Source organism: Molossus molossus, unplaced genomic scaffold (assembly GCF_014108415.1).
Source record: "Molossus molossus isolate mMolMol1 unplaced genomic scaffold, mMolMol1.p scaffold_m16_p_9, whole genome shotgun sequence".
NCBI lineage: Eukaryota > Metazoa > Chordata > Mammalia > Chiroptera > Molossidae > Molossus > Molossus molossus.
The window spans coordinates 9,648,722-9,672,541 of NW_023425403.1; the positions used below are offsets into that span (position 1 = coordinate 9,648,722).

The 23,820-nt window shown below is 51.5% G+C and overlaps 1 protein-coding gene across 2 annotated transcripts in view; it reads left to right on the plus strand.

The window, feature by feature from the left end:
* The window catches only part of WWC2 (WW and C2 domain containing 2), a 174,584-nt gene that overhangs the window by 114,962 nt on the left and 35,802 nt on the right, over positions 1-23,820 (plus strand). For both annotated transcript variants that reach the window (XM_036250517.1, XM_036250518.1), the window contains exons 7-14: positions 2,166-2,312; positions 2,919-2,992; positions 6,885-7,127; positions 13,920-14,009; positions 14,782-15,401; positions 19,327-19,456; positions 19,959-20,039; positions 20,125-20,211. In XM_036250517.1, coding sequence (XP_036106410.1) covers positions 2,166-2,312; positions 2,919-2,992; positions 6,885-7,127; positions 13,920-14,009; positions 14,782-15,401; positions 19,327-19,456; positions 19,959-20,039; positions 20,125-20,211 — 1,472 coding nt within the window. The remainder of the gene's footprint in view (positions 1-2,165; positions 2,313-2,918; positions 2,993-6,884; positions 7,128-13,919; positions 14,010-14,781; positions 15,402-19,326; positions 19,457-19,958; positions 20,040-20,124; positions 20,212-23,820) is intronic.

A 23,820-nucleotide genomic window follows, 5' to 3' on the forward strand; every position in this document is an offset into this window, starting at 1 on the left:
TCACAATGATCCTGCTGATTAGATCAATAGCTCCTGAAATGCAAGTGATACGGGTCCTTTGAAAAAAGTTACTGGAACTTCAACAATTTTACAGTAGAATCTTGTAAATCAGCAATTTTAGGTCATCTTTGATTCTTTCCGTAAACTTTGGGTTTATACACAGGCTAGATTAAATTAAAACATTAGATTCCTTTTTAATTACTAAAGTATATAAAATAATCAGTGAGTAGATACAGAAATCAACAATAAAGCTGACAGGGACAGTAGACATCTGTGACTTTCAAGCCTCTATATTTTACGACAAAACCCAATAACAGCCCTGGCCAGTTTAGCTCAGCGGTTAGAGCATCGGCTAGCGGACCAATGACTCTCGGGTTTGATTCCAGTCAAGGGCACAAACTTCGGTTGCAGTTCGTCCCTGGCCCTGGTCGGGTCGTGTGGGAGGCAACCAGTCAATGTGTTCCTTACATCGATGTTTCTCTCTCTCTCTTCCCCACTCTAAATGGGAAAAAAAAATCCTCAGGTATTAAAATAAATAAAATAAATAAATAAATAAATAAATCCCACTAACACACAAATATCTTTACTATAGATACAAAACAAATTTCACAGAAATATGCCTGCTTTTAATACTAGTAAAGTACCCTGATTGTATTTTCTGGTCCCTTCTATTTCTTTCAAAAACATACTAGTCACGACCTAAATTGATTGAGTTCATTATCATCACATTAGTACTGAAAAATACTAATCTTTTCACTATACAGATGAAAAAATTGAAAAGACATGCTCAATGTCACTGAACGATTTCTTGGTTCTTTTCTGTGAGGTATTATTTGATGTGACCATTTCAGTTTTATCCCTCTTGTATATACATTTTGTATAAATATCCTTTTTTTAAAAATTATTATTTATTTATTTTATTTTATTTTTTATCCTCACCCGAGGATATTTTTCCATTTTTTGTACAGAGAGAGGAAGGGAGAGAGAGAAACATCAACGTGAAGGGACACATCGAGTGGCTGCCACCCGCACGACCAACCAGGGCCGGGGACAAACTGCAACCGAAGTACGTGCCCTTAGCGGGAACCGAACCCGGGTCTCTCCGGACCGCAGGCCGACGCTCTAACTGCTGGACCAAACTGGCCAGGGCTAAATATCCTTTTGAAAGAAAATCGAGAACATTAGGTAAAAATATATATATAAGTTCTCTGATAGTTCTAATTTTTTTCTTATGAGAATTTTAAATACCAGGATTAAATCCTGGCTCTTCTTAAAGTTATGAGTTTCTTACCATTTGTATTCATGTTCTGTGAGTTTGCTTGGTCCTTGGAGGCTGTGTAGCTACACCTTTTCCTTCTTCAGACGCTCACTTGCTCACATCGTCCGTCTCAGGTCACGTACAGACAGGCTCGGCTTCCTCATCGCTCACATTACTGTGGGCTACAGAACCTCAAGGGTCCTGGTAGATGCCGGCTAAGTACAAAGTTTTCTCGCTCAGTCCAAGTGAGATGGCACTCTAGGTACTCCAGGTTGCCATCATTTCTGCTGCATAAAGCGAGTGGTTCTTATTAAAACAGAGACTTTGTTGTTGTTGTTAATCCCCACTCGAGGATATTTTTCTATTGATTTTCAGGTAGAGTAGAAGGGAGGGAGGGAGGGAGAGAGAGAGAGAGAAACATAGATGTGAGAGAGACACATCAGCTGGTTGCCTCCCACACAACCCTGACGGGTTGGTGATTGAACCTGCAACCCTACGTGCCCTTGACCAGGACTCGACCTGGGACCCTTCGCTGGCCGGCGCTCTGACCGCTGAGCCCAACTGTTCAGGGCAACAGAGACTTCTTTTGAATGCAATTTTTAAAAATCAGAAATACACAGGTTAAATGTCAAGATACCATTATCCACAGGGTGAAAAGTTCCCAGGCTGTCTTGGGAAGATGAGATAGCCTGTTTCACACGCCGTCACATACCTCCACAGCTGCACGTATGTGCAGAGCTGCAGTCTACTCTTACTTTTCAATAATTTCAAGTGCTGTGTACGTGTTAAAATGAAGCCATTGTTTTTTTCTGTTAAGATTAGTTCTTTCAGTGTAATTCTACCTGGTGGGGGAGTTGTGCCCGCTTACATGTTAAGCTTGATGAAGTCCTTCGTATTTTCTGAACAGAGTCTTGCTAAGCTGCAGGAGCGGTTTCACTTGGACCAGAGCATTGGCAGATCTGAGCCAGACCTGAGATCCAGTCCTGTGGAGTCGCATTTATCCCTCTCCAGACAGACCCTTGATGCCGGGTCACAGACCAGCATTTCCGGAGATGTAAGTCGCGCGTGGGCAAGGGCTGACACCGCGCTGTCCTCGACGGGCCTTGATTTCCCACGGACGTGTGTGGTCCCGTTTGGGGTGCCGCGAGCCGATTTGCAATGAATTCCCAGTAATTTTCACGTTCACTTATGCTCCTTTGAATTATGTGAAAGTACAACAGCTAGAGGTCAACATTGGGGCCTACCTGTTTGAAAAATTAATTTTTGAAGTTATTTAGTTCCTATTTTATGCAGTTGAAAGCTAAAGGATGGACATTTTGGCTCACAGTGTCAAAGAAATTAGTTCCAGTTCATAAATTTTATTGACCTGTACACCCTTCATAAACTCTTGGATACCAGAAACGTTTAGCTGATATTTTTTTGGTCTTGAATTTAATGTGTAGAGAAAAGGATGTTAAAGTCTTTGAAAGACAGACAGGCTCGAACTGAAAGATGTTTGCCCCCACCCAGCCTCGACCACCTGGAGTGCCCGCTCGGGGGCGCTGTCCAGTCAGAACCGGCTCCTCCGCTTCCCAGGAGCTTCCGCTTCCCAGAACCCAGACAGGCTCTCTTCCTCCACGGGCAGACTTAACGGACTTTTCCCCCTTTTGTTTTCCACTAGATCGGAGTGAGAAGTAGATCAAATTTAGCTGAAAAGGTCAGGCTGAGTCTACAGTATGAAGAAGCCAAAAGAAGGTACCACGGGGCAGCTGTGCGTCGGGTGGTCAGTGGGCTCCGGCAGTGTGGCTTCTCCGTAGTTCCTCCTCGCTCCTTGGTGACGTCTGTGGGGTGCTCCCCTCGCGTTCTTGCGGAGGTTGCCCCGGGTTTCGTAGACGGAAGGGCTGCGGTCCCCTCTCTACCCGCTGCTCCCCCCGCCCCCAAAGCTGAAGAACGTGAGAATTCATAGTGTGGGCATGAAGTGATCCATCCCCCTCTTCTGGAAGAAAGAAGGTTGAGCTTGTACAATATGTACACTGAGAAGTGCAGAGATGGAAACACCACAGAGGCTCAGGTGTAGGACTTGATAGCAGCTCACGGGTCTCAGGGGAATAGCCTTAAGCATGTTCCTTTGTTTGAGGGGAAGACTCCTGTTATTGATTTTTTTTTTTAATCCTCACCTGAGGATATTTTTACATAATCTTCAGATAGAGCTGGAGGGTGAGAGGGAGGAAGAGAGAGAGAGAGAAACATCGACTAGCCACCACCCACACAACCCCAACTGGGGCTGAGGATGAATCACAACCAAAGCACGTGCCTTTGGCCGGAATTGAACTTGGGACTCTTTGGTCCACAGGCCGATGCTCTATCTGCTGAGCCATACCAGCCAGTACCTTTTTTTTTTTAAGCTTTAAGCCCAGCTGGTGTGGCTCAGTGGATTGAGTGTCATCTCATGAACTAAGAGGTCCCAGTGTTGTTTTTTTAATCCTCACCTCAGGATATGTTTTACATTTATCTTCAGACAGAGTGGGAGGGGGAGAGAGAGAGGGATAAACATCAGTGTGAGAGAGACACATCAATTGGTTGCCACTTGCATGACCCCAACTGGGGCCGGAACGAACCACAACAGGTACATGCCCTCGGCCGGAATCGAACCCAGAACTCTTTGGTCCTCAGGCCGATGCTCTAACCGCTGAGCCAAACCAGCCAGGGGAAGACTTTGTTTAACGTTGTTGAAGATGCTGAGGTGTATGGCCTGTGACTTACTTCCAGGGGAAGGAAGAGGGATTCTTGTTTCTCTGCTTTACCTCGCGAGCTCCTGTGATGTCCTGCACTGTCTTTCCGCCCGAGTGACTCTGCGTGGGGAAGACGTCATTATTCTCGTCTCGTAGGCAGTCTCAACGTGTTCCCATAGTGCAGGACACCTTGCTTATCTTGAGGGAGAGTCATACTAATACGTCTGATGTCATTGTTTTCCTTTTATGACTTTAAAAATGCTATTGATATATCATTTAGAAAGACATGGGGGGGCGGACTGCATTATCATTCTGCAAGGGACAGCGAAATTTATCACGTTGCTCCTGGCGAACATGAAGCTCCGCTGAGAACCTGCAAGAGTCCTGGCTTCCTACCACAAGGAGGACCACTGGGGAGATACTGAAGTGTATCCCTTGTTGTTGGTGATGATGATCATTGGGGAGATACTGAAGTGTATCCATTGTTATTAGTGATGATGATAATTTTTAAGTAGTTAGCCAGACTTCTTAGAGGTGATCTGGCTTTAACAAAGCAATTCTTTGATCTGCCTAAATACAGTATTTGCCTCTGTTACTAACATGGTTTGGTCTTCGACGTCCTGAAAGAGCCCCAGGCTTCACTGCACCAATCACTAACCATGTGAGTGGCTTCAGCAAGTCAATCTGTCTCCAGACAACATCTTACTGGACTAATTTTAATACCTATACATTTTTCAGATAGGTTGTGAATTTTCCGAGGTTAGGGAACGTTTTGTGTTCTTTGTCGTCTGCTTCTTGGTGCCCGGGCTTGAGGGTCGTCCTGGGGTTTATGGCCCCGGGACATGGAAGCCTGTGGTAGGGGCTGTGCAGCCCGCTGGTGGTGGGTGCGCCAGGCCTGTAGCAGTTGGAACTCCTGGTTCTGCAGTAAACCAAGCCCGGTCTGTGCTGGCTTCTCTGGAGAAGAACGGCCACACTCAGAACTAATCTGAGAGCCGGGCCTCGTGCTCTGGGTTCTCTGGGGCTCCCCTCGATTCCCCTGGGGCAGCTGGAGCGTCCGCTTTACTCTGGTGCCCACCGGGTCACTCCCCCGGGAGCTTGGACGGCACTCCTCGATGTGTTCCCAGAGCCTTCCTCTTTTGTTCCCCACATGTGGTGCACCCTTTCCGAGTAAAATCCAGGACCTGCCTGATGCTTGGTCACACAAGCCGGGTGCATTCCCTTCATGGTGTCGTGGCCCCCAGCTCAGTGGGTTAGCTCGGTCACATCAAAACTTAAGCCGCTGGTTCTATCCCATATGGTTGCGTTGCTCTACCACCTAAGCCGGGGTTTCATTTTAAAATTACTAGCGATGCTGATGAGAGGTAAATCTCAACGGTTGGTGCATTTGTTGAAAATGCTTTTTCTCCCTTGATTCTGAATAAGTAGAGAGGCAGGTTGTGTCTCTCTGAAGTCTGTGTTCTCCTCCAGCCTTTGTTTTATGTGCTTAATGAAGCTGATGATATCATGCTTATTTAGCATTTTGATGATTAATTTTCCAGTACGTTGAGACCGTTGCATGGCTTTGTGGTTGCAGTGAAGAATAGCTGGTGTTGCGCCCATCGTAGATGCCGGTGCTGGGCGAGAGCCGGAGCACACGTGTGCGCAGAGCCAGTGGAAGGAGGCAGCTGCACTTTAAACCAAGAGACTTGCAGCACAGGAGTGGGGGCTGCTTTCATCTTTGTCCTGATGGCGTTTTTGTTCACCTTTTTCTTCCTTTCTGCAACTTCTTCCAGCAAAAGGGAGAAACAGGATTATCCCCTGCCCCCCCCCCCCCCCCCCCGCAGTGCCCCCGCGCAGCTGTTTGATCCCGGAGGTCAGAGCTGTCCTAGGGAATCAGGAGTCCCTCGACCATCCAGTGGGAAGCTCCAGACAGAGGGAAATCTGGGGCCGAGTGAAGTGATGAAACCAGTCAAGTTTCCCTTTGCTGCTGCTGCTTCCTCCCCCTCCCATCCCGGTCCCCGCGCTTCGGTGCCTGCGCTGCCGGGGCCACCAGGTGCTGCCTGCGCCGTGTGCAGAGCAGACCCGGGTGGAAGGCAGTGATGCCCACGGCGCTGCTCCATGCACGGGGCAGACACCGCGGAGGGACGAGGATTCCAGGGCACAGGGACGGAGGTCGCCAGCGGAGGAAGCTAGGCCTTGCCCCCTTGTCTTGGTGATGGTGGAGCCTTGATGGGTTGCCTGTCGCACTCCGGTTGGCCACTCCGCCGCGCTTCTCCCTCTGCCTTCCCTGATTGGCTTGTGTCCTTCTTGCTGCCCAGCCCACCCGAAGGACAGCGGTTTCACCTACAGGCCTGACATCTGTAATAGTGGCATTTCAGGCATCTTTTACCTTTTTGTTGTTAATCCTCACCAGAGAATATCTTTCCATTGATTTTTGGATCGAATGGAAGGGAGAGGGGACGGAGAGAGAGAAACATTCATGTGAGAGAGACACATTGATTGGTTGCCTCCTGCACGACCCTGACTGGGGCCGGGGATCAAACCGCTGAGCCAAACCGGCCAGGGCACTTATGTTTATAATGGTAGCTCTCCGGGTCTCCTTCCTGTCACCTACGCAGGCAAGTCGCACATCAGGGCCGACCTGACCAGGGTTCCCAGAGCTCTGCTTTGGGGCTTCTGTGTGCTTTGCTCTTCACCCTTTTGTCAGAGAGGGGTGTGCTCACTCAGACTGTAAAGGTGAGACAATGTCGTGGGCGACAGCTGAGTCCAGAGTCAGGCCCAGAGACGGGGGTGCGGGCTGCCGTCTTGCTCTCATACCGGGGTCACACGCCTTCCGGCGAGGCTCACGGGGAAGTCAGCAGCTGCCCCCCGACTTCCCCGGCCTGTTTCCTTTCCCCGGGAGTTCTGAGTTCACACACCTCTCTCATCTGTTTCAGCATGGCCAACCTAAAAATCGAATTGTCGAAACTGGACAGTGAGGCCTGGCCCGGGGCGCTGGACATTGAGAAGGAGAAGCTGATGCTGATTCACGAGAAAGAAGAACTTTTGAAAGAGCTGCAGTTTGTCACTCCGCAGAAACGCACTCGCGACGAGCTGGAGCGCCTGGACGCCGACCGGCAGCGGCTGGAGGAGGAGCTGCTGGCTGTCCGGGGTGCCCCCAGCCGGGCTCTCGCCGAGAGGTTGGTGTCCTCCTGGGGCGGGCGCAGAAACCTGCGGTGTGTCCCAGCGGCACCCGGACGCCCCTTCCCTGGTCTGCGGCATCTGTTCGTAGCGGGCTTTCTTCTGTGGACGGTCGAGCGCACCGGCTCCGGTCCCTCGTGCCCCTGGGCTCCTCTGGTCTGTTAGAACAAGACAACACGTGGCAGATGCTGAGTAGTCAGGACCGCTGACACCCAGCCAGGATGCAGGGCATCACCGACTGCGCCGATGACAATAGCTGTAAACAGTGGCACCCCGAGAAGAAAAAGTATCTGGGCTGTTTGAGCAACTGACGCTCCCTGTTCTGGGTTGTATTACTGACAAGTGTATTACTTTTCATTTCACCAGGGAAGGGTGGCGTGCTCCCTTTAACGTCTTACCAGGCCACAGAATGCTCACTTGGGTGTTTTTCCAGTGAAACCCTCCTCTGATATAGGTGAATTATCAAGGAAAACATTTGAAGCAATTTTCCGATCTCTGTGGGAATGGGTGTATTGATCATTCAGTCTTAAAAATCCAGTTCTGTAATCAGATCAGCTGGACGTGAGGCTGGACCTTCTGGGTGTCAGTTGGACAGGTGCACGTCTGCACCGAGCAGCTGATGCGGTCGACACCTGTCAGCCATAGACCAGGTGGCCCTTTGGGACCACTGCACACCCCCAGGCTGACAGGTGAGGAGCAGCCCCCCAGAACGGCAGGAAAGCAGCTCACATTCGTGTAACTCCAAGTGACCTGGTACTGACACAGCTCCCAGCCACCTCCAGTTGCTTTTGTTTTGTGTAACTTCTTGGTGTCTCGCCTTCTCATTCCTTGTGCTCTATGAATGTGCAAGGTCACTTGTCTACGTAATAGCAAACATATGTTGAGTGTGGGGACGACGGTGGAGGGGAAAACCTCCCGACCTCCCAGGTTAGGAGGTGACACTGGACTTGCACCCTGAGTGTGCACTTTGGGAGAGCTGACTGTTGGGAATGAGGATGCTGGTCGAGATGATGCCGCCAGGGCCCCGCAGCTATAGGGAGCACGGAAGAGCATCACAAGGCGATGATGTTCCCTCGTCTCTTAAAGACATCTCCGCACCCTCACCGGCCCCTCCGCGCCCTCCCCGCCTGCTCTGACATCCAGAGGAGCAGATCAGAGGCCCAGCCTAAGGTGTATGTGAGCAAGGCTGGCCAGGTAAGGATTCGTCCGACAGACCGAAAGGGGCAGCCCGTGAGGGTGTGAGGCAGGCTTCAGCTGTTTCCTGAATTACCTTGAGGTGGTGGGTATGGGTTTGGATAACTTAAATTTCTAGGATAGACGTTTGGTCTCCATCAGCAACTGTGAAGAAGTGGGCAGCCTTGTGGCCTGTGTATAAAACTCCGGTGATATTTCGTGTGATGTGTGGCACTTAATAAATGTCCACGCTCATACCTGTCTGAAGCGTGAGCCTGTCTCAGCTGCTCTGCCCTGTCGGCGGGTCCGGGAAGGGCCTGTAAATGGCCCTTGGATGTGTTCTAGGAGACAAAACAGGCATTTGTTTGCGTTAATCAGCTTTTCAGGCATGATGTTTTGTCTTTTCTATTAGAGCTAGAGCTTAGAAATGACGGATGACAAACATTAAAAATATACTTTGTTCCTACATTTGTTTGCGCACATATGATAACTGTCAGAAACTCGGGTGAATTTTCAGCCACTATGTGTGACCTCTGCCAGCTCTGTCCTGCAGTGTCGCGAAGTCCCGGGCGCGGTGACCGAGCTCGCCACCTAGTGGTGCAAAGCCCACTGGAGAGAGAGCCCCTCATCCAGGGCTCCAAGAGAGAAATTGCTCTCCCAGGAAAAGAAGTCATGCAGTGTGGGGCTGTTTACACATCTTTGATATTCGTTTCATACGGTTATTGAGACGCCTGCAACTCTGCGTTTCCATAACGGATAAGATCTGAACATTGTTCCCTACTTTCTCACAAATCTTAGAGATTTTATCTTACATCCTGCCAAGATGTCTTAATTACTTCTTAATTATAGTCATGCACCACATGAGGACATTATAGTCAACAATGGACCACATATACAATGGTCCCCAAAATTATAATGTAGCTGAAAAATTTCTATCCCCTCGTGACGCCATAGCCATCGTGAGGTTGTGGGACAGTGTGTTACTCGTGTGTGCGCAGTGATGCCGATGTGGGCAGATGATGTGCTTGTCATGTACAAGGGCAGCACACACATTGTGTGCGGTCATAACACTTGGTAATGGTGATAAGTGACTGTGCTACTGGTTTACTTATTCACCATACTCTACTCTTTAAAAATGTTTTTATTGATTTTTTTTTTTTTTCCTCACCCGAGGACATTTTTCAATTTTTTTTTTTGTTCAGGTAGAGTGGGAGGGAGAGAGAGGAACAGAGAGAGAGAGAGAAACATCGATGTGAAAGGAACACATCGAGTGGCCACCACCCGCACAACCAACCAGGGCCGGGGACAAACTGCAACCGAGGTACGTGCCCTTAGCAGGAACCGAACCCGGGTCTCTCAGGACCGCAGGCCGACGCTCTAACCGCTGAGCCAAACCGGCCAGGGCTATTGATTTTCTTTTTAGAGAGGAAGGGAGAGAGAGAGAGAAACATCAATGTGAGCAAGACATATCCATCAGCTGCCTCCTGCGCTCCCCCTACTGGGGATCGGACCCACAACCCGGGCATGTGCCCTGACCAGGAACCAAACCAGGACCTCTCAGTCCATGGGATGATGCTCAGTCCACTGAGCCACACCAGCTGGGCACCATACTATACTTTTTTATTGTTATATTTGAGTGTACTCTTGAAAGAGTACTTTTAAAAGTTTGCTGTTGACCTGGCCAGTTTGGCTTAGCAGTTAGAGTGTCGGCCTGCGGACCAGAGAGTCCCAGGTTCGGTTCCTGCTAAGGGTGCGTCCTCGGTTGCTGTTCATCCCCGGCCCCAGTTGGGGTCATGCGGGTGGCAACCAGTTGATGTGTTTCTCTCTCATCGATGTTTCTCTCTCTCCCCCTCCTCCCTCTCTCCCTCTTGGTCTATCTGAAGACAAATGCAAAACTGTCCTCGGGTGAGGATAAAAATAAATAAATAAAACTTTGCTGTTAAGAGCCAACATTTTTAGACCACTTCAGAAAAGAGCACTTACACGGGAAACAGCGGGCCGTGCTGCGTCTTCAGCAGCCTCTTCCACCTCATGTTCATTGTGTCTCCTGATGGCAGCATTTTCTGTGTGTTTTGGGCGGTAGCACGCAGTGCGGGCTGTAGCCAGGAGCAGTGGGCGGCACTGTACAGCTGAGGTGTGCAGTGGGCGGCACCGTGTGTTTTGGGCGGTAGCACGCAGTGCGGGCTGTAGCCAGGAGCAGTGGGCGGCACTGTACAGCTGAGGTGTGCAGTGGACGGCACCGTGTGTTTTGGGCGGTAGCACGCAGTGCGGGCTGTAGCCAGGAGCAGTGGGCGGCACTGTAAGGCCGAGGTGTGCAGTGGGCGGCACCGTGTGTTTTGGGGGGTAGCACGCAGTGCGGGCTGTAGCCAGGAGCAATGGGCGGCACTGTACAGCTGAGGTGTGCAGTGGACGGCACCGTGTGTTTTGGGCGGTAGCATGCAGTGCGGGCTGTAGCCAGGAGCAGTGGGCGGCACTGTACAGCTGAGGTGTGCAGTGGGCGGCACCGTGTGTTTTGGGCGGTAGCACGCAGTGCGGGCTGTAGCCAGGAGCAGTGGGCGGCACTGTAAGGCCGAGGTGTGCAGTGGGCGGCACCGTGTGTTTTGGGCGGTAGCACGCAGTGCGGGCTGTAGCCAGGAGCAGTGGGCGGCACTGTACAGCTGAGGTGTGCAGTGGGCGGCACCGTGTGTTTTGGGCGGTAGCACGCAGTGCGGGCTGTAGCCAGGAGCAGTGGGCGGTACTGTACAGCCGAGGCGTGCAGTGGGCGGCACCGTGTGTTTTGGGCGGTAGCACGCAGTGCGGGCTGTAGCCAGGAGCAGTGGGCGGCACTGTAAGGCCGAGGTGTGCAGTGGGCGGCACCGTGTGTTTTGGGCGGTAGCACGCAGTGCGGGCTGTAGCCAGGAGCAGTGGGCGGTACTGTACAGCCGAGGCGTGCAGTGGGCGGCACCGTGTGTTTTGGGCGGTAGCATGCAGTGCGGGCTGTAGCCAGGAGCAGTGGGCGGCACTGTACAGCCGAGGCGTGCAGTGGGCGGCACCGTCGAGGTTTGTGTAAGGGCCCTTGGCAGTGTTTGCACAACAGTGAAAAGCAGTACATTTCTCAGACTGTCTCCATCACTAAGTGGCATGTGACTGTACAAGATGAGAAAAATTTTGCCATTAGAAAAATTTTAAAGCAAGTAGGTGGGTGTATGAGTGTCATTTATATTTTTTAATGTAAAAGGAACTTGCTATTCAATAGCTGACCTGAAAATGTCCTTACGTGGAACGTGCTGGATGGTCTGAATCAGAAGAGGGCAGGCAGGGGCTTCTCTGCCTCAGGGCACCAAGGGCAGGGAGCAGGGTGCGAGGGGCCTACCTGGTCTGCAGAGGGCAGCTGAATGGACGGCGTGGAGCAGCAGGACCGGGGAGGAATCCTTCAGGGATAGGTTGAGAAGATCCTGGTAGGTATGCACCCTCCTGAAGGGGCTGATGTCTGAGCAATTTCTTCTAATAACTCCTGGTCCCGAGGAAGTTGGGAAGGTTCCTTTCTATGAAGGAACCTAGAATCTGAGGAAGACTTCCAGCCCCACTGGGAGAGACTTGCTGATTCCATCAGAGAACAGTCAGAGTGCTTGACTGAATCTGCGACCCCTAGTGCTTCGTGTTGCTGCTCCCCGAAGGTGTAGCTTAGACACCCGCCAGAAGGGAGCGCTAGAGAGAAGACGATGCCTGCCTCCCAGGAGCTGGGGTCCTACTGGGGAACATGCGGACCGAACACAGTAACCGTGAAAAGGCCCGAGGGCGGCACCTGAGCCATGGCCAGGGAAGGGCAGTGAGGGGGCCATCGCGTGTGACTGGGATGGGATTTTACATTTCAGCATGCAACACACTAACACACTGGAAAAGCCCTCACTTGTGTGTGTGCTATTTAGTTCTAAAACTTCATTAGAATGTGCTTCCTCTGTTTTAGAAGACATGACTTTTAGGAGATTGGGGGCTTTCTCCAGACCTTTATTCCTTTCATCTGTTTTGTAGTAATATTTTTTCTTGTTGAGTTTTATTTATGTTTAAGAGATTTTTAAAAATACAGACTGTACTCCTTTTCAAAATACACCTTTGAGAGCTGTGAATTAAGAACTTATCACCCTTTGAAGTACTAAACAAAATGACAAGAATTACTTTTTTTATTTTAACATATAATGAAATTGTGCTGGTGACACATCAAAGGCTAGATACCTATAAATAAAATATGGGCATGTTTTTTCACTGCCTAAAACATACATAACATTTCAAAGGAGCTGAAAATTAGGGAAATTTTCTTTCTCTTCAAAGAAGAGTAGCTCATTTTTATATCACCACCTTGCAGGGCGTATGAAGCTTTGAACCAGGAAGGTTTGGTTTGATGTCAGCTGAATCTTCACACACACGCTCCACTTGCCTTTCTCCGCAGCCTCAGCCGGCAGACTCAGTAGGAGTGTGCTCACCGTTGTACAGACGAGAAAGCAGAGACCTGGACTGAGTGGTTTTCCCGAGGGTACACACCCAGCACGGCAAGTCCAAGCCTAGAGTCCGTGGCCTGGGTCCCCTTCTGCTGCTCACCGCCCACTCGGATGGGTTCGTTTCCATGGCGTCAGAAGACCCTGAGTTGAGATAGACCACCCTCATGCAGGCTCCGAGTTGCATTTTCAAATGACTTATTCAAGTGCACAGTTGCATAGTACTCCAATTTCTAAAAGCCTCAAACACTCGTGCAGTTGAAGTTCAATGGACAAAATTTCATGATGATCTTGTGTTGGTGATGAAACGTACTGTAGACAGGAGGGGGAATCACGTTTTGTCTTTTTCTTGCATAAACACTTCGGACTAATTCATTGCTTCATCACTCAACTTCTCATCAAATTAAGATTGGAATTTTTAATCACCAGTTGTTATTTGGCACAGTCTGTACCAAATTCAGTACCTATGACGATCTTTTATAATCCTCTGTTATTACTGAGGATTATGTCACCACCATCCATGTTTCAGTAATGTAAGCCCAGTCACGGGCCCGTGGGCTTCTGTGATCTTGGTTAGTGTCTTTTCCTTCTCACTGTCTTCCTGTAATTCATAAGAACATGAGGTTTCTCACCCATTTCAGAAAACTTCAGCCCTGGCCGTTTTGGCTCAGCGGTTGGAGCGTCGGCCTGTGGTACAGAGAGACCCGGGTTCGGTTCCCGCTAAGGGCACGTACCTCGGTTGCAGTTTGTCCCCGGCCCTGGTTGGTTGTGCGGGTGGCAGCCACTCGATGTGTCCCTTTCACGTCGATGTTTCTCTCTCTCTCTCTTCCTCTCTCTCCTTCCCGCTCTATCTGAACAAAAAATGGAAAAATGTCCTCGGGTGAGGATAAAAAAAAAAAAAAAAGAAAGAAAACTTCAGAAAACCGAATTTAAAACATTCTCAGTTAGGCTGAGATGTGGTATCGTCAAAGCACGGCCGTGGACGCTCCTGCCCCCTCTGCTCCTGGCTGGGGCTCTGTTTTCTCTGTCAGTCTCGTTGGCATCGCCCCTCGTGGCCTGTCACGTTTGTACGATAAGGATGCAGTTTCCACGCTTTCGCACAATCGCTTGAAAGTAGCGTCACGCCGTTTCCGTGTGTTTTCCCAGGTTGAAACTGGAAGAGCGAAGGAAAGAGCTGCTCCGGAAACTTGAAGAAACTACCAGATTAACTACTTACCTGCATTCACAACTCAAAAGGTGAGTGAGTTTTTCTTGACTACGTTCAGGCATGTTTTTCTCGGTCGTCGATTACTTTTCTCCTTGGGTCCAGCCATTTAGAAGAAGAGAGCATGGTTATACTAGTGCAATTAAAACCCGAATGACCAAACCTCAAGGTGCCTAGATTTTTCTTTCACGGTCCTCAAGGTCACATTTGGAAAACATTCGAAATATGGTGTGGGAAGCAGGTGTATTTTAGCTTCAGTACAAACGGAGGAAAATGACCTGCTTTCTCCGCTGCAGCCTGTCTTTTAAGAGGGGAGGGTGGGCCGATTCGTCCGGGAACGTACTCCCTGTTGACATGCACCCAGGGAGGAACGGCTGACCCGGCTGTGTAAGCCCCGCTCTGCAAGGAGCCTTGCTTCTCGCAACTAGAAAGTTTCATTTGTTAAGCAACGTGACTGCGCTGACACTTTGTACTATTTACTCCCGCCTACATTTTAAATTGCACGGTTGCTTCTGGAGACCCGTGCGGGTAGATTATCAATAGGTATTTGAGTCCCTCTTTTTTGGTAACTTTTGCAAAAGGGGGGTGATTTTTAGTAAGAGTAGGATCATTGCTTAAAGAGAATTTTGAGAGCCAGGTTGAAAATGTTCCTGAAGAACCTAGCACCAGCTGGGGTAACCGCGGGCTGGTGTCTGCGTCGCGGAGGGTTCCGTGGCCTCGCCGGGGGTCTGAGGAGGCTCCAGGGGCTGTGCTTGGGTTTTCTGTGTGACGCCACCTTCACCACGTGCGCTTTTCTTCCCAAAGCCTCTCCGCCAGCACCCTGTCCATGTCGTCTGGGAGCAGCCTGGGTTCCCTGGCATCCAGTCGGGGGTCCCTGAACACCTCCAGCAGAGGGTCGCTCAACTCCCTCAGTTCCAGCGAGCTCTGCTACACCAGTCAGGGCGACCAGATGGACTCGGACTATCAGTATAAACTGGACTTCCTTCTGCAAGAAAAGGGCGGTTACATTCCTTCCGGACCCATCACCACCATCCATGAAAACGAAGTGGTCAAGTCTCCCAGCCAGCCCGGCCAGAGTGGCCCCTGCAGGGCGGCAGTCGCAGCCACAGGCCACGCTCCCCCGCTGACCGAGGCCCCCAAGTCCGTGACATCCCTGTCCTCAAGGTCCTCCCTGTCCTCCTTGTCCCCTCCGGGCTCACCCTTGGTATCAGAAGGCACGTGTCCCATGTCTTCCCCCGACGTCCCTCTCCATCAGTTCACCGCCGACTTTGACGACTGTGAATTGAGCAGCCACTTTGTAGACATGAGCCTCGGAGAAAACCAGATACTGCTGGACCCCGATGCCGGAGGCACGTCCCAGTCTCTGCTAGAGGACAAAGACCTCCAGGAATGCACCAGGGAGCCGTTCTACGAAGGAGCTGCAGGTAAGCGTGGGCGTCGCCGGCCTGTGTTCCCGCAGCGGTTTCAAGGGGAAAGATCGGTTTCAAGGGGAACGATAGGAGGGCTGCCTTTTCCCTTTAAACAAACGGTGCTAGTGCCCCGTCTCTTTCCGCGGCCCTCTTTGTTTTGGCTCATCTGAGGAGTCTTTAAATGATATCCCTAGACATTTTTTCTTTATCAAATAAGAATCTCCTTCCCTCTGTGATAATTTAATCATTCAGCATCCGGTCTGCCGGGGCGATGCCCTCTGCATGGCAGTGCCCGGGAACATGCTCTGTGGACACACTTCGTACTTTCAAACGGATTCTGGTCCTGGAAGAACAAGGCAAAGAAAGGGGCTTTCTTTTTCAAGTTGGCCTAAAACAGATGAAAACCAAAGCAATTAGCATGCCAGCTAATTAGTACCAGGGTTCAGTGTTTCAGTTTCTTAGGGAATTCCATACAAATACAAATTTTGTTTCATGCCAAACTCCCCTCGCCCCGCGCCTAATTGCCGACGCCTCTCCAGCGGACAGTGTCACCCTGCCATCTGCTGGCCTCGTTCCTAGTTGCAGAGGGAAGTTCTTTTTTCTGTAATTGCTTTCCTTTGCGGAGCAGAAGCTGTTCTACATGAGATGCAGTGGTAAAGAGGACAAGGTGTACCCTGTGGGCACACGGTCACAGCTGCGGTCCGAGGAGGCGGTCTGTTGGATCGCTGGCCCGAAACGCAGTAGGAATACCAGCTGCAGTGTGGCTTCCGGGAGCCCGGTCAGATCTGCGCTTTCCTGTGCCTCCGAGACACAGGAGAGGATGGGCCTGCCTCTTAGCAAGCATTTTCTTCCTGTTTCAAGAAGTGTGTGTGTGTGTATATACATATATATATATATATATATATATACATATATATATATATATATATTTTAATTCCTCACCCGAGGATATTTTTCTGTTTATCATTAGACAGAGTGGAAGGGACGGGGAAAGAGAGAAACATTGATGTATTAGAGCCACTTTGACCGGTTGCCTCCCGCACAACCCGACAGGGCCAGGGACAGACCACAACTGCGGTACATTCCCTTGACCGGAATCAAACCCGTGACTCACTGGTCCATGGGTCGATGCTCTAACACTGAGCCAAACTGGCCAGGGCTCAAGAAGCATATTTAAGTTGTATTTATGGTCCTAGGAATTCTAAGTATTACTTAATTGGCCAACTCAGATATTCAAAGAGGTCGAAGAATCCAACTTGCTTGTGTGGTTTCAGATTCTGAGGCCTGAGACCCTGCCTGCCAGTGGCCTGGGGCAGGGCCGAGGCAGGCGCAGGACACACCTGTGTGGTGTGTGCGCTGCTGCCTGGCGGTGCTAGAGCTCAAGTAACGTGTCACTGAGACGCTTGACCGCCAGGGAGTGGCCGGGAATGGGGCCTTCCTGGTGGCTGAGAGAGCCCAGCCTCCCTCTGGTCCAGGAGCACAGCCTGTGCGCCGCCAGCTCCGCCCCTGGGCCCCGCCCCTGGCCCCGCCCCTGCACTAGCTGTTGGCTACCCCGTTCACTGGCCGGGTCTGGCCTGCATGTTACCCGGTCTCTCCAGCTGTTTCTCATCTGGAGAACGGGGGTGATGCAGTCTCTGCTTCACAGGGTCCTGGGAGGGTTATGCCATAACATCCAGGGCCTAGCGGGGTCCCTGGAGATGATCGGATCGTGTGACGGAGTAGTGACGCTGCGAGCCGGCTCCTGCCCTAAACCACCGGATTCGTGAGAGGAGACAGGAGAAGGGGAGCGCTTCCGTGCTGTCCTGCTGTGCTTCGGGCTGGAGGGGCTTACATTCCTTGACCATTTCAAAGCTGTGTTTGCTCTTCATGTGTTTGGAGTATTCTCTCGTGACCACTTCTCAACACTGAGTCCACTTGGTGGGCCAGTCAGCGATGCCAGATGCTGTTGAAGGGGGAGGATTAGTGAGAACATCACCCAAGGTCTGTCCCACGGTGGGGGGGGGGTCCCGAAGCCCTGAGGTCCCTGCTGCCTTACTCCCGACTCTGGGGTCTGTTACTGTGTCTGTCTGAGAAGCCTCTGCCTGCGAATCGTGTCTCTGAAGCTTCCGTGAAACATATAATTAATTAATTGTATGTATGTATGTTAATTTCACAAAACAAATCATCACTATAAATTTTATTTTATTTTTTTATCCTCACTCGAGGACATTTTTCTATTTTTGTTCAGTAGAGTGGGAAGGAGAGAGAGAGAGAGAGAAGCATCAATGTGAAAGGGACACGTTGAGTGGCTGCCTCCACCCGACCCCAACCAGGGCTGGGGACAAATCACAACCAAGGTATGTGCCCTTGGTCTGAGGGCTGACGCTCTAACCACGGAGCAAACGGCCAGGGCAACTATGCATTTTAAAAGTTTAAATGTCACCCCAAGGCCTCTGGCCAGTGTGGCTTAGTTAGTGGGGCATCATCCTGTCCAGCAAAGGGTCGTTGGTTCAATTCCCGGTCAGGGCACATGGCTGGGTTGTCAGCTCGACCCCCAGTTGGGGTGTTCAGGAGGCAGCTGATGGATGTTTCTCTCTCTCCCCCTCTCTCTCTCCTCTCTAAAAATCAATTAAAAAATTTTTTTAAATGTCACTCTAAGGGAAAAATATATTGGAGAACTTTGTTTGCAAGTAGTATTCAGTTTCATGTGTGAAAACAAGTCAAGACATATATTTTATCGTAGAGACTAATTCTCTTCGGGTCATGTCACCGACACTTGGTCTATTCAGGGGGTGTCTGACCTCCATGTGGGTGCAGTGACTCGGGGGCAGTGACACTGTCCATCTCTCTGTGCCCTGGAGTCTCATGCAGGTGAAGCCCAGCTCCTTGCATACACTTTGCTCTCCAGCACCAATCCCTGCTGGGTGACAGACGCTAAACTAGAATAATTCCCAAGTCCTTCCACAGTCCGTCTCTGTCATTGTCAAAGTCATTCTCAGGTTGCTATGGTTATTCCCGGGGGTGATCAATAAATCATGCCATCACCCTCACCCCGTGCTAGGGGTGGGCGGGGAGAAGGCACTTCATCCTCCAGGAGAAAGCAGACCCACCGCTGCCGGCAATCAGTGTCGGAATCTGAAGCCTTAGCACTTAAACATCTTCACGAGATGTAAAGTCACGACTCAGAAGGGGCGAAATGCATACCAATGCGGATCCCCGCTCACCCGCCGGAGGATGCAGACTCCACAGGCTTGTACACAGCAGCACCGCGGGAAACAGCCCCTTGCCCACTGCAGGGTGCAGCTGTGTGGGTGTGAGTTAGAGACAGCAGTGAAGTGGTACTTGGTGCTACAGATTCAGTAGCACAGATGTTTTTGTTTTGTTTCTAATGGCATTAGCTGGTGAGGAATTCTTCAAGTGAAAGACTCCTCTTCCTCTAACTTCTACGGGAGAGGTAGGCGAGGGCACGCGGAGGGCGGGACAGCCGGAGAGGCACCTGCCTGCCGCTGGGGAGCTAGAAATACCTCTCACTAGAGGAGGCAGGTAGCTCCCCCGCGGGAGTGGTAACTGCAGTGAACACCTGAAGCACAGAGGCAGGGGGCCAGGGACAGTGTGTGCATCCTTCCCTCAGAATAGTGCAGGACAAGGGAACCTTGTTCTTCATCCAATAATGACCAGAATAACTCAAGTCGTCCACACCTGTTGGTGTGAAGAGTAACATCCTTGCCGCTCAGGGGGACTTTCAGTTTGGGTCTCTCAGAAGGAAACTGTGTGTGTATTTAGTATGTAACGTGTCCTGATAAGAAATCCTCCTTAGCCCTGGCTGGTTTGGCTCAGCGGTTGGAGCGTTGGCCTGCGGACCAGAGAGTCCCGGATCGGTTCCTGCTAGGGGCATGTACCCAAAAAAGAAAAGAAAAAAAAAAAGAAATCCTCCTTAGTGCTGCCCCTCTTCCCTCCTCAGATGTGGAAAAGTCGTTACCAAAACGGAGAGGTGCCCACCTGCTCGGGGAGAGAACGGCGTGTGTGTCGGCAGCCGTGTCCGACGAGTCGGTGGCTGGAGACAGCGGCGTCTATGAAGCGTTTGTGAAACAGTAAGGGTTCCTTTCCACAGGAGGGCTCTCCCGTCACCCACAGCCTCCGTGGCTGCGAGTGGCCACAGCCTGGGATGCTCTGCCGCCGTCAGGGCTGCGGCGTTGAAATGTGAGCCTGAACCTCTCAGTGCCGAAAACGCGCCTCCGGCCAGGGAGGTGACGAGCCTCTCTGAGACTTCAGACGTGAAGGAGATGTTGGCCACCACCTGCTCGGCACAAGCTTCTCGAGTGTTTCGGGGAGCCTGGCCTGTGTCCGGGGGTGCGGTGTACCCCAGGGAGGCTCAGGGAGGTCGGGCATCAGAAAGTCTTTCCCCTGATGGGTCAGAGACAGACTCCCCTTGACAAAGCGGAGAGATCTCAGGGTGCGTGTCCCTGAGCCCCACGGGGACGTGCAGGGTGCTAGGTCGGGCTTTCATGCAAACTGATCACGCGGCAGACAGTCACTGTAGCTGTGGAGAACCCATTAGTAAGCTGTTCTCCTGCGCCCCCGCCCGGTTCCCAGGCCCGGTGAAGCCGAAGATGTCGCCTACAGTGAAGAGGACGCCGCTGTCGTGGAGACTGCCCAGGTGCAGATTGGACTCAGGTAAGGGCCGGGCTGTGGGGGGCCTGGACCGCTGCGCAGTGCCCGCCTGGGCTCTTCCCTCCTTCATCAGCTTCTCTTTTGACAGATATGATGCAAAAAGGTCAAGTTTCACGGTGATTATAGCACAGCTCCGAAATCTTCACGCCTTCCTGATACCTCATACTTCAAAAGTGTAAGTAAAACCAGCGAACAGCAAATCAGGGGCTTACAATTATCCACATGGTCATTTTACACTGCAGTCCAGTCGTCCGTCCCGTGAAGGTGTGGAAACGTAGCAGGCTGGTCACGCCTTAGCCACCGTGGGTACAGACACGAAAGGGAGAATGTGCAATCGCACTCCGGGTTTCAGCTGTTGCTCAGCAATTCCTTATTAACAATAGGAACCAAGATGTTTTATTTATCTTCCTTTCAACCAGAAATTCTGTATCATGCTGGGGTGGGGCATGAGTGTTTAAAATACAATTAAAATTTTTGTCATTGCTGAGTCTCGACTACTTAGCATGGGCTTGGAGGGATTTTCTCATCGTTTACATGAAATGCAGAGACTAAGTTTTATCAGTGCAACATTGGAAACATCATGCTGCGTGTAAGACTATCATGTTTTTATCATCAAACATTCGCTTCCCTATGACCAGTAGTTTCTTTTTTTTTTTTTTTTCCCCAAGCCAAACTGTATCCAGCTTTACTAAGGATACTTTTCATAAACAGTCATAGTGTTTCAGGCAGGACATGGGCAGACGTTAACAGTAGGCAACAACTTTCCAGCTCCCTTCAGTGGGCCTCCCAAACCAGAAAGCCACTGTGAAGCCCAGCGGAGCCTCCATCTGCTGCTCCGAACAGGGAGAGTTTCGAGTGGGGGTTGACATTTCACATTACGCATGTTGTTTAACAGCTTCTCACGAGCCGACCCCGACTTTCAGGGAATGAAATGAAAATGACAGAATTATCCCCTGTAGATCCACAGTCTACAAAAGGAACTGCTGCTCCCTAGAGGGACGCCATCTCAGTGGCGACACTGGACAGTCCAGATGGCCCAGCACACTGTCCCAGCAGGTCTCTGGGCTTCAGGGAGCCAAGTCTCTGCCTGGAGGGAGAGGGACATAGAAACGGATTTTAGTATTCCCACACCTCAAGGTGTTTGCGCCAAGGTGGCTACCGTGGGTCAACATCCAGGGGTCCCTCCTCCCAGGAACCAAGAGCAAGTCTCTCAAAACCAGAAGAGAGAGGTGTTTTTCCCCATGTCCGCCCAGCTTTGGAGACATTCCATTAGTACTGTATGTCCTAACCCCACCCAAACAGCAATGAAGTGTTCTGTGTGCTAACCACATAGCTTAAACAAAGTAAAACAAAATTCTGCATTTTTATAAAACTTGATAAAAAAAAAAAAAATTTCCAACTGTGCAGTCACCAGAAATACACAGCATCAGAAATGCACACTTCATGTGGCGTCTTCAGCACCTGCAGCTCCAGGCCGTCTGTTGGGCATCTCCGTTCTTGCCAGCACCCACTCTTCCCATTTTCCCTTTGGATACCTTCTCTCCCTGCTTTGCAGGGGCCCTTTTAGCTTGGGCTTTGGCTTTGGAGGAGCAGGTTTAGCTGAAAACCTGGCGGATCTTCTCTGAGGTTCGTCCTTCGCCTTGGCTTTATCCCCTTTGCTTAGCATCCCCTTCAGCCTTGCTCTCGGGCATGATGGCGACGGGGGCCGGACTGCGGGCTGGACACGGGGCTGCAGCAGCGCGGGGGCTGTGGTCGGTCCAGGCTCGTCCTTGCCTCTTCACACTGCTCCCAGTAGCTTCCTAAAGTTGTTTCACTTCATTTCACATCATGAAACCATGAATCCCAAGGGAGTGGCGGCATAACGCCGCGCGGTTTATAGTTTCCTGGCAGGTATCTCCAGAGATCTCATCACCCTTCACACTCCCTGGAGTCGGGGTCTTGGACTCTCTCAAGGGCCCGTGGCTGTAAACTAGCAGGGAGAACCCAGGTTCCACCTGAGCGTGTCTGAGTTAGAGTCCCCGGACTCTGAGTGCACCCTGCACTTAATGATGCGTTGACTGTGCCGGGACAAGGGCCTGGGAATAAGGAAGAGCTGCTGGGGCCCTGGCCAGGTGATTCAGTTGGTTGGAGCATCGTCCTATGCACCAAAAGGTTGTGGGTTCAATTCCTGGTCAGGGCACATACCTGGGTTGCAGATTTGATCCCTACTTGGGGAGCATGCGGGAGGCAACTGATCCATATTTCTCTCTCACATCAATGTTTCTCTCTGTCTCCCTGCCTCCCTCCTCTCTCAGATTAATAAAGCATATCCTCGGGTGAGGATTAAACATTTTAAATAAAAAGAGCTCCTGGGGGGTGACCCTCAAGACTCTACCCAGCCAGGTTGATGTTCTCCTTCATGATACCGTATGTTCCTCAATGAGAAGGACGTTTAATAGAGTAGACATAGGAATTCTGGATGTTTTTCCTGTGGGTTTCCTCTTTGTTTTTAATTTTTCTTTTAAGTTCACATCCTGATCTTCTAAAAATTGTCAGAATAGAAGGCGGATCTAAGAAGCAGACCTCAGGGAGATTGCCTAGTGGGCAGAGCTGGCGGCTGTTGATCACCCAAGCTGGAGGGGAGGAGGGCTCCCAGAGGGGAGTGGGCTCCGGACCTCCTGGAGTCGAGTTCTGGGGGATCCACATTCTTAGGCCACCAGCAAGGAAGGGAGGCACGTGGGGGAGTGGCTAGATCACCCCGGAGCCTGCCTCCGGCCTGAGGCCAGGAGCCCGCGGCAGAGCCCAGGGAAGGCCGGCTCCGCGGTAGGGCTGGGGCCGTGTGGGACGTCGGGAGTGCGCGGGCGGCACATCGGGAGAGGACAGGTCTGCCGGGGATGGCATCTGCGAACAGGGAGAGCCAGCCACAGGTTCAGGAGAAACTACAGAACTCCTCCAGACGCGTCCTTTCTTTAAACTCACTGCAGGGCGGGCATCCCCAGACGTTACCGCTGCAAACCAATGACTGTCCCTCCCACGTACCCCGTCGAAGTCACAAACAGGTGCCCTCTGGAGGTGTGGTGGCAGCCAGGGTAGGTCAGGACCAGGCTCAGCAGTGAGGACGGCAGGCGCTGCTCCCCAGCATTGTGCAGGGGCCCGTCTGGGGTCTGAAACTTCCTGCGACGCAGAACCTCGATCTCGAGCCTCTCAGGGACCCCTCGCCCAGACCACGGCGCTGCTGAAGACGAGGGGACACGGCCTCAGAACAGTCCTTCCTTTCCTCTCTCCAAGCTCACTTCCTGATTGTGATTTACAAGCAGCAGGTGTGCGTGCTGGTCAGCACGGCCCCGTGTTCCTGTGAGGGGCTCCCGACTCAGCTTGGAGAGAAGCCCCCCCTTCCCTGTGCTGTTAGCTCCCAGCCATGAACAGCCTGGGTTCACGGGCGACATTGCAGGGTCCCGTAAGGGGCAGTGAGGCCGCTGGTACAGGGTACAGCTGACGTCTGGGGGAGCAGGCTCCTCCCTCCATCCAGCCTGATGCGGCTTTTCCGTGAAGGCAGAGAACAGTTTCTGCTGAGTCTACGGCCTTCCCGGCCGCGGCCAGGTCCACTAGGGTTAGCGCAGCATCTCCATGGTCAGTGTTTATATAGATCCAGAAAGGATGCGACCCCCTCCCGCCGCATGTGCGCTCAGCTTCCGTCCTGGAGGAAGACGCCCTCAGACGTGAGCCCGGCGGGCCTGGTGAGGGGCGGGCAGGTGCAACGGGCCTGCCCTTCCTGGGATTTAAAAGACAAAATCTCATGCGGGTT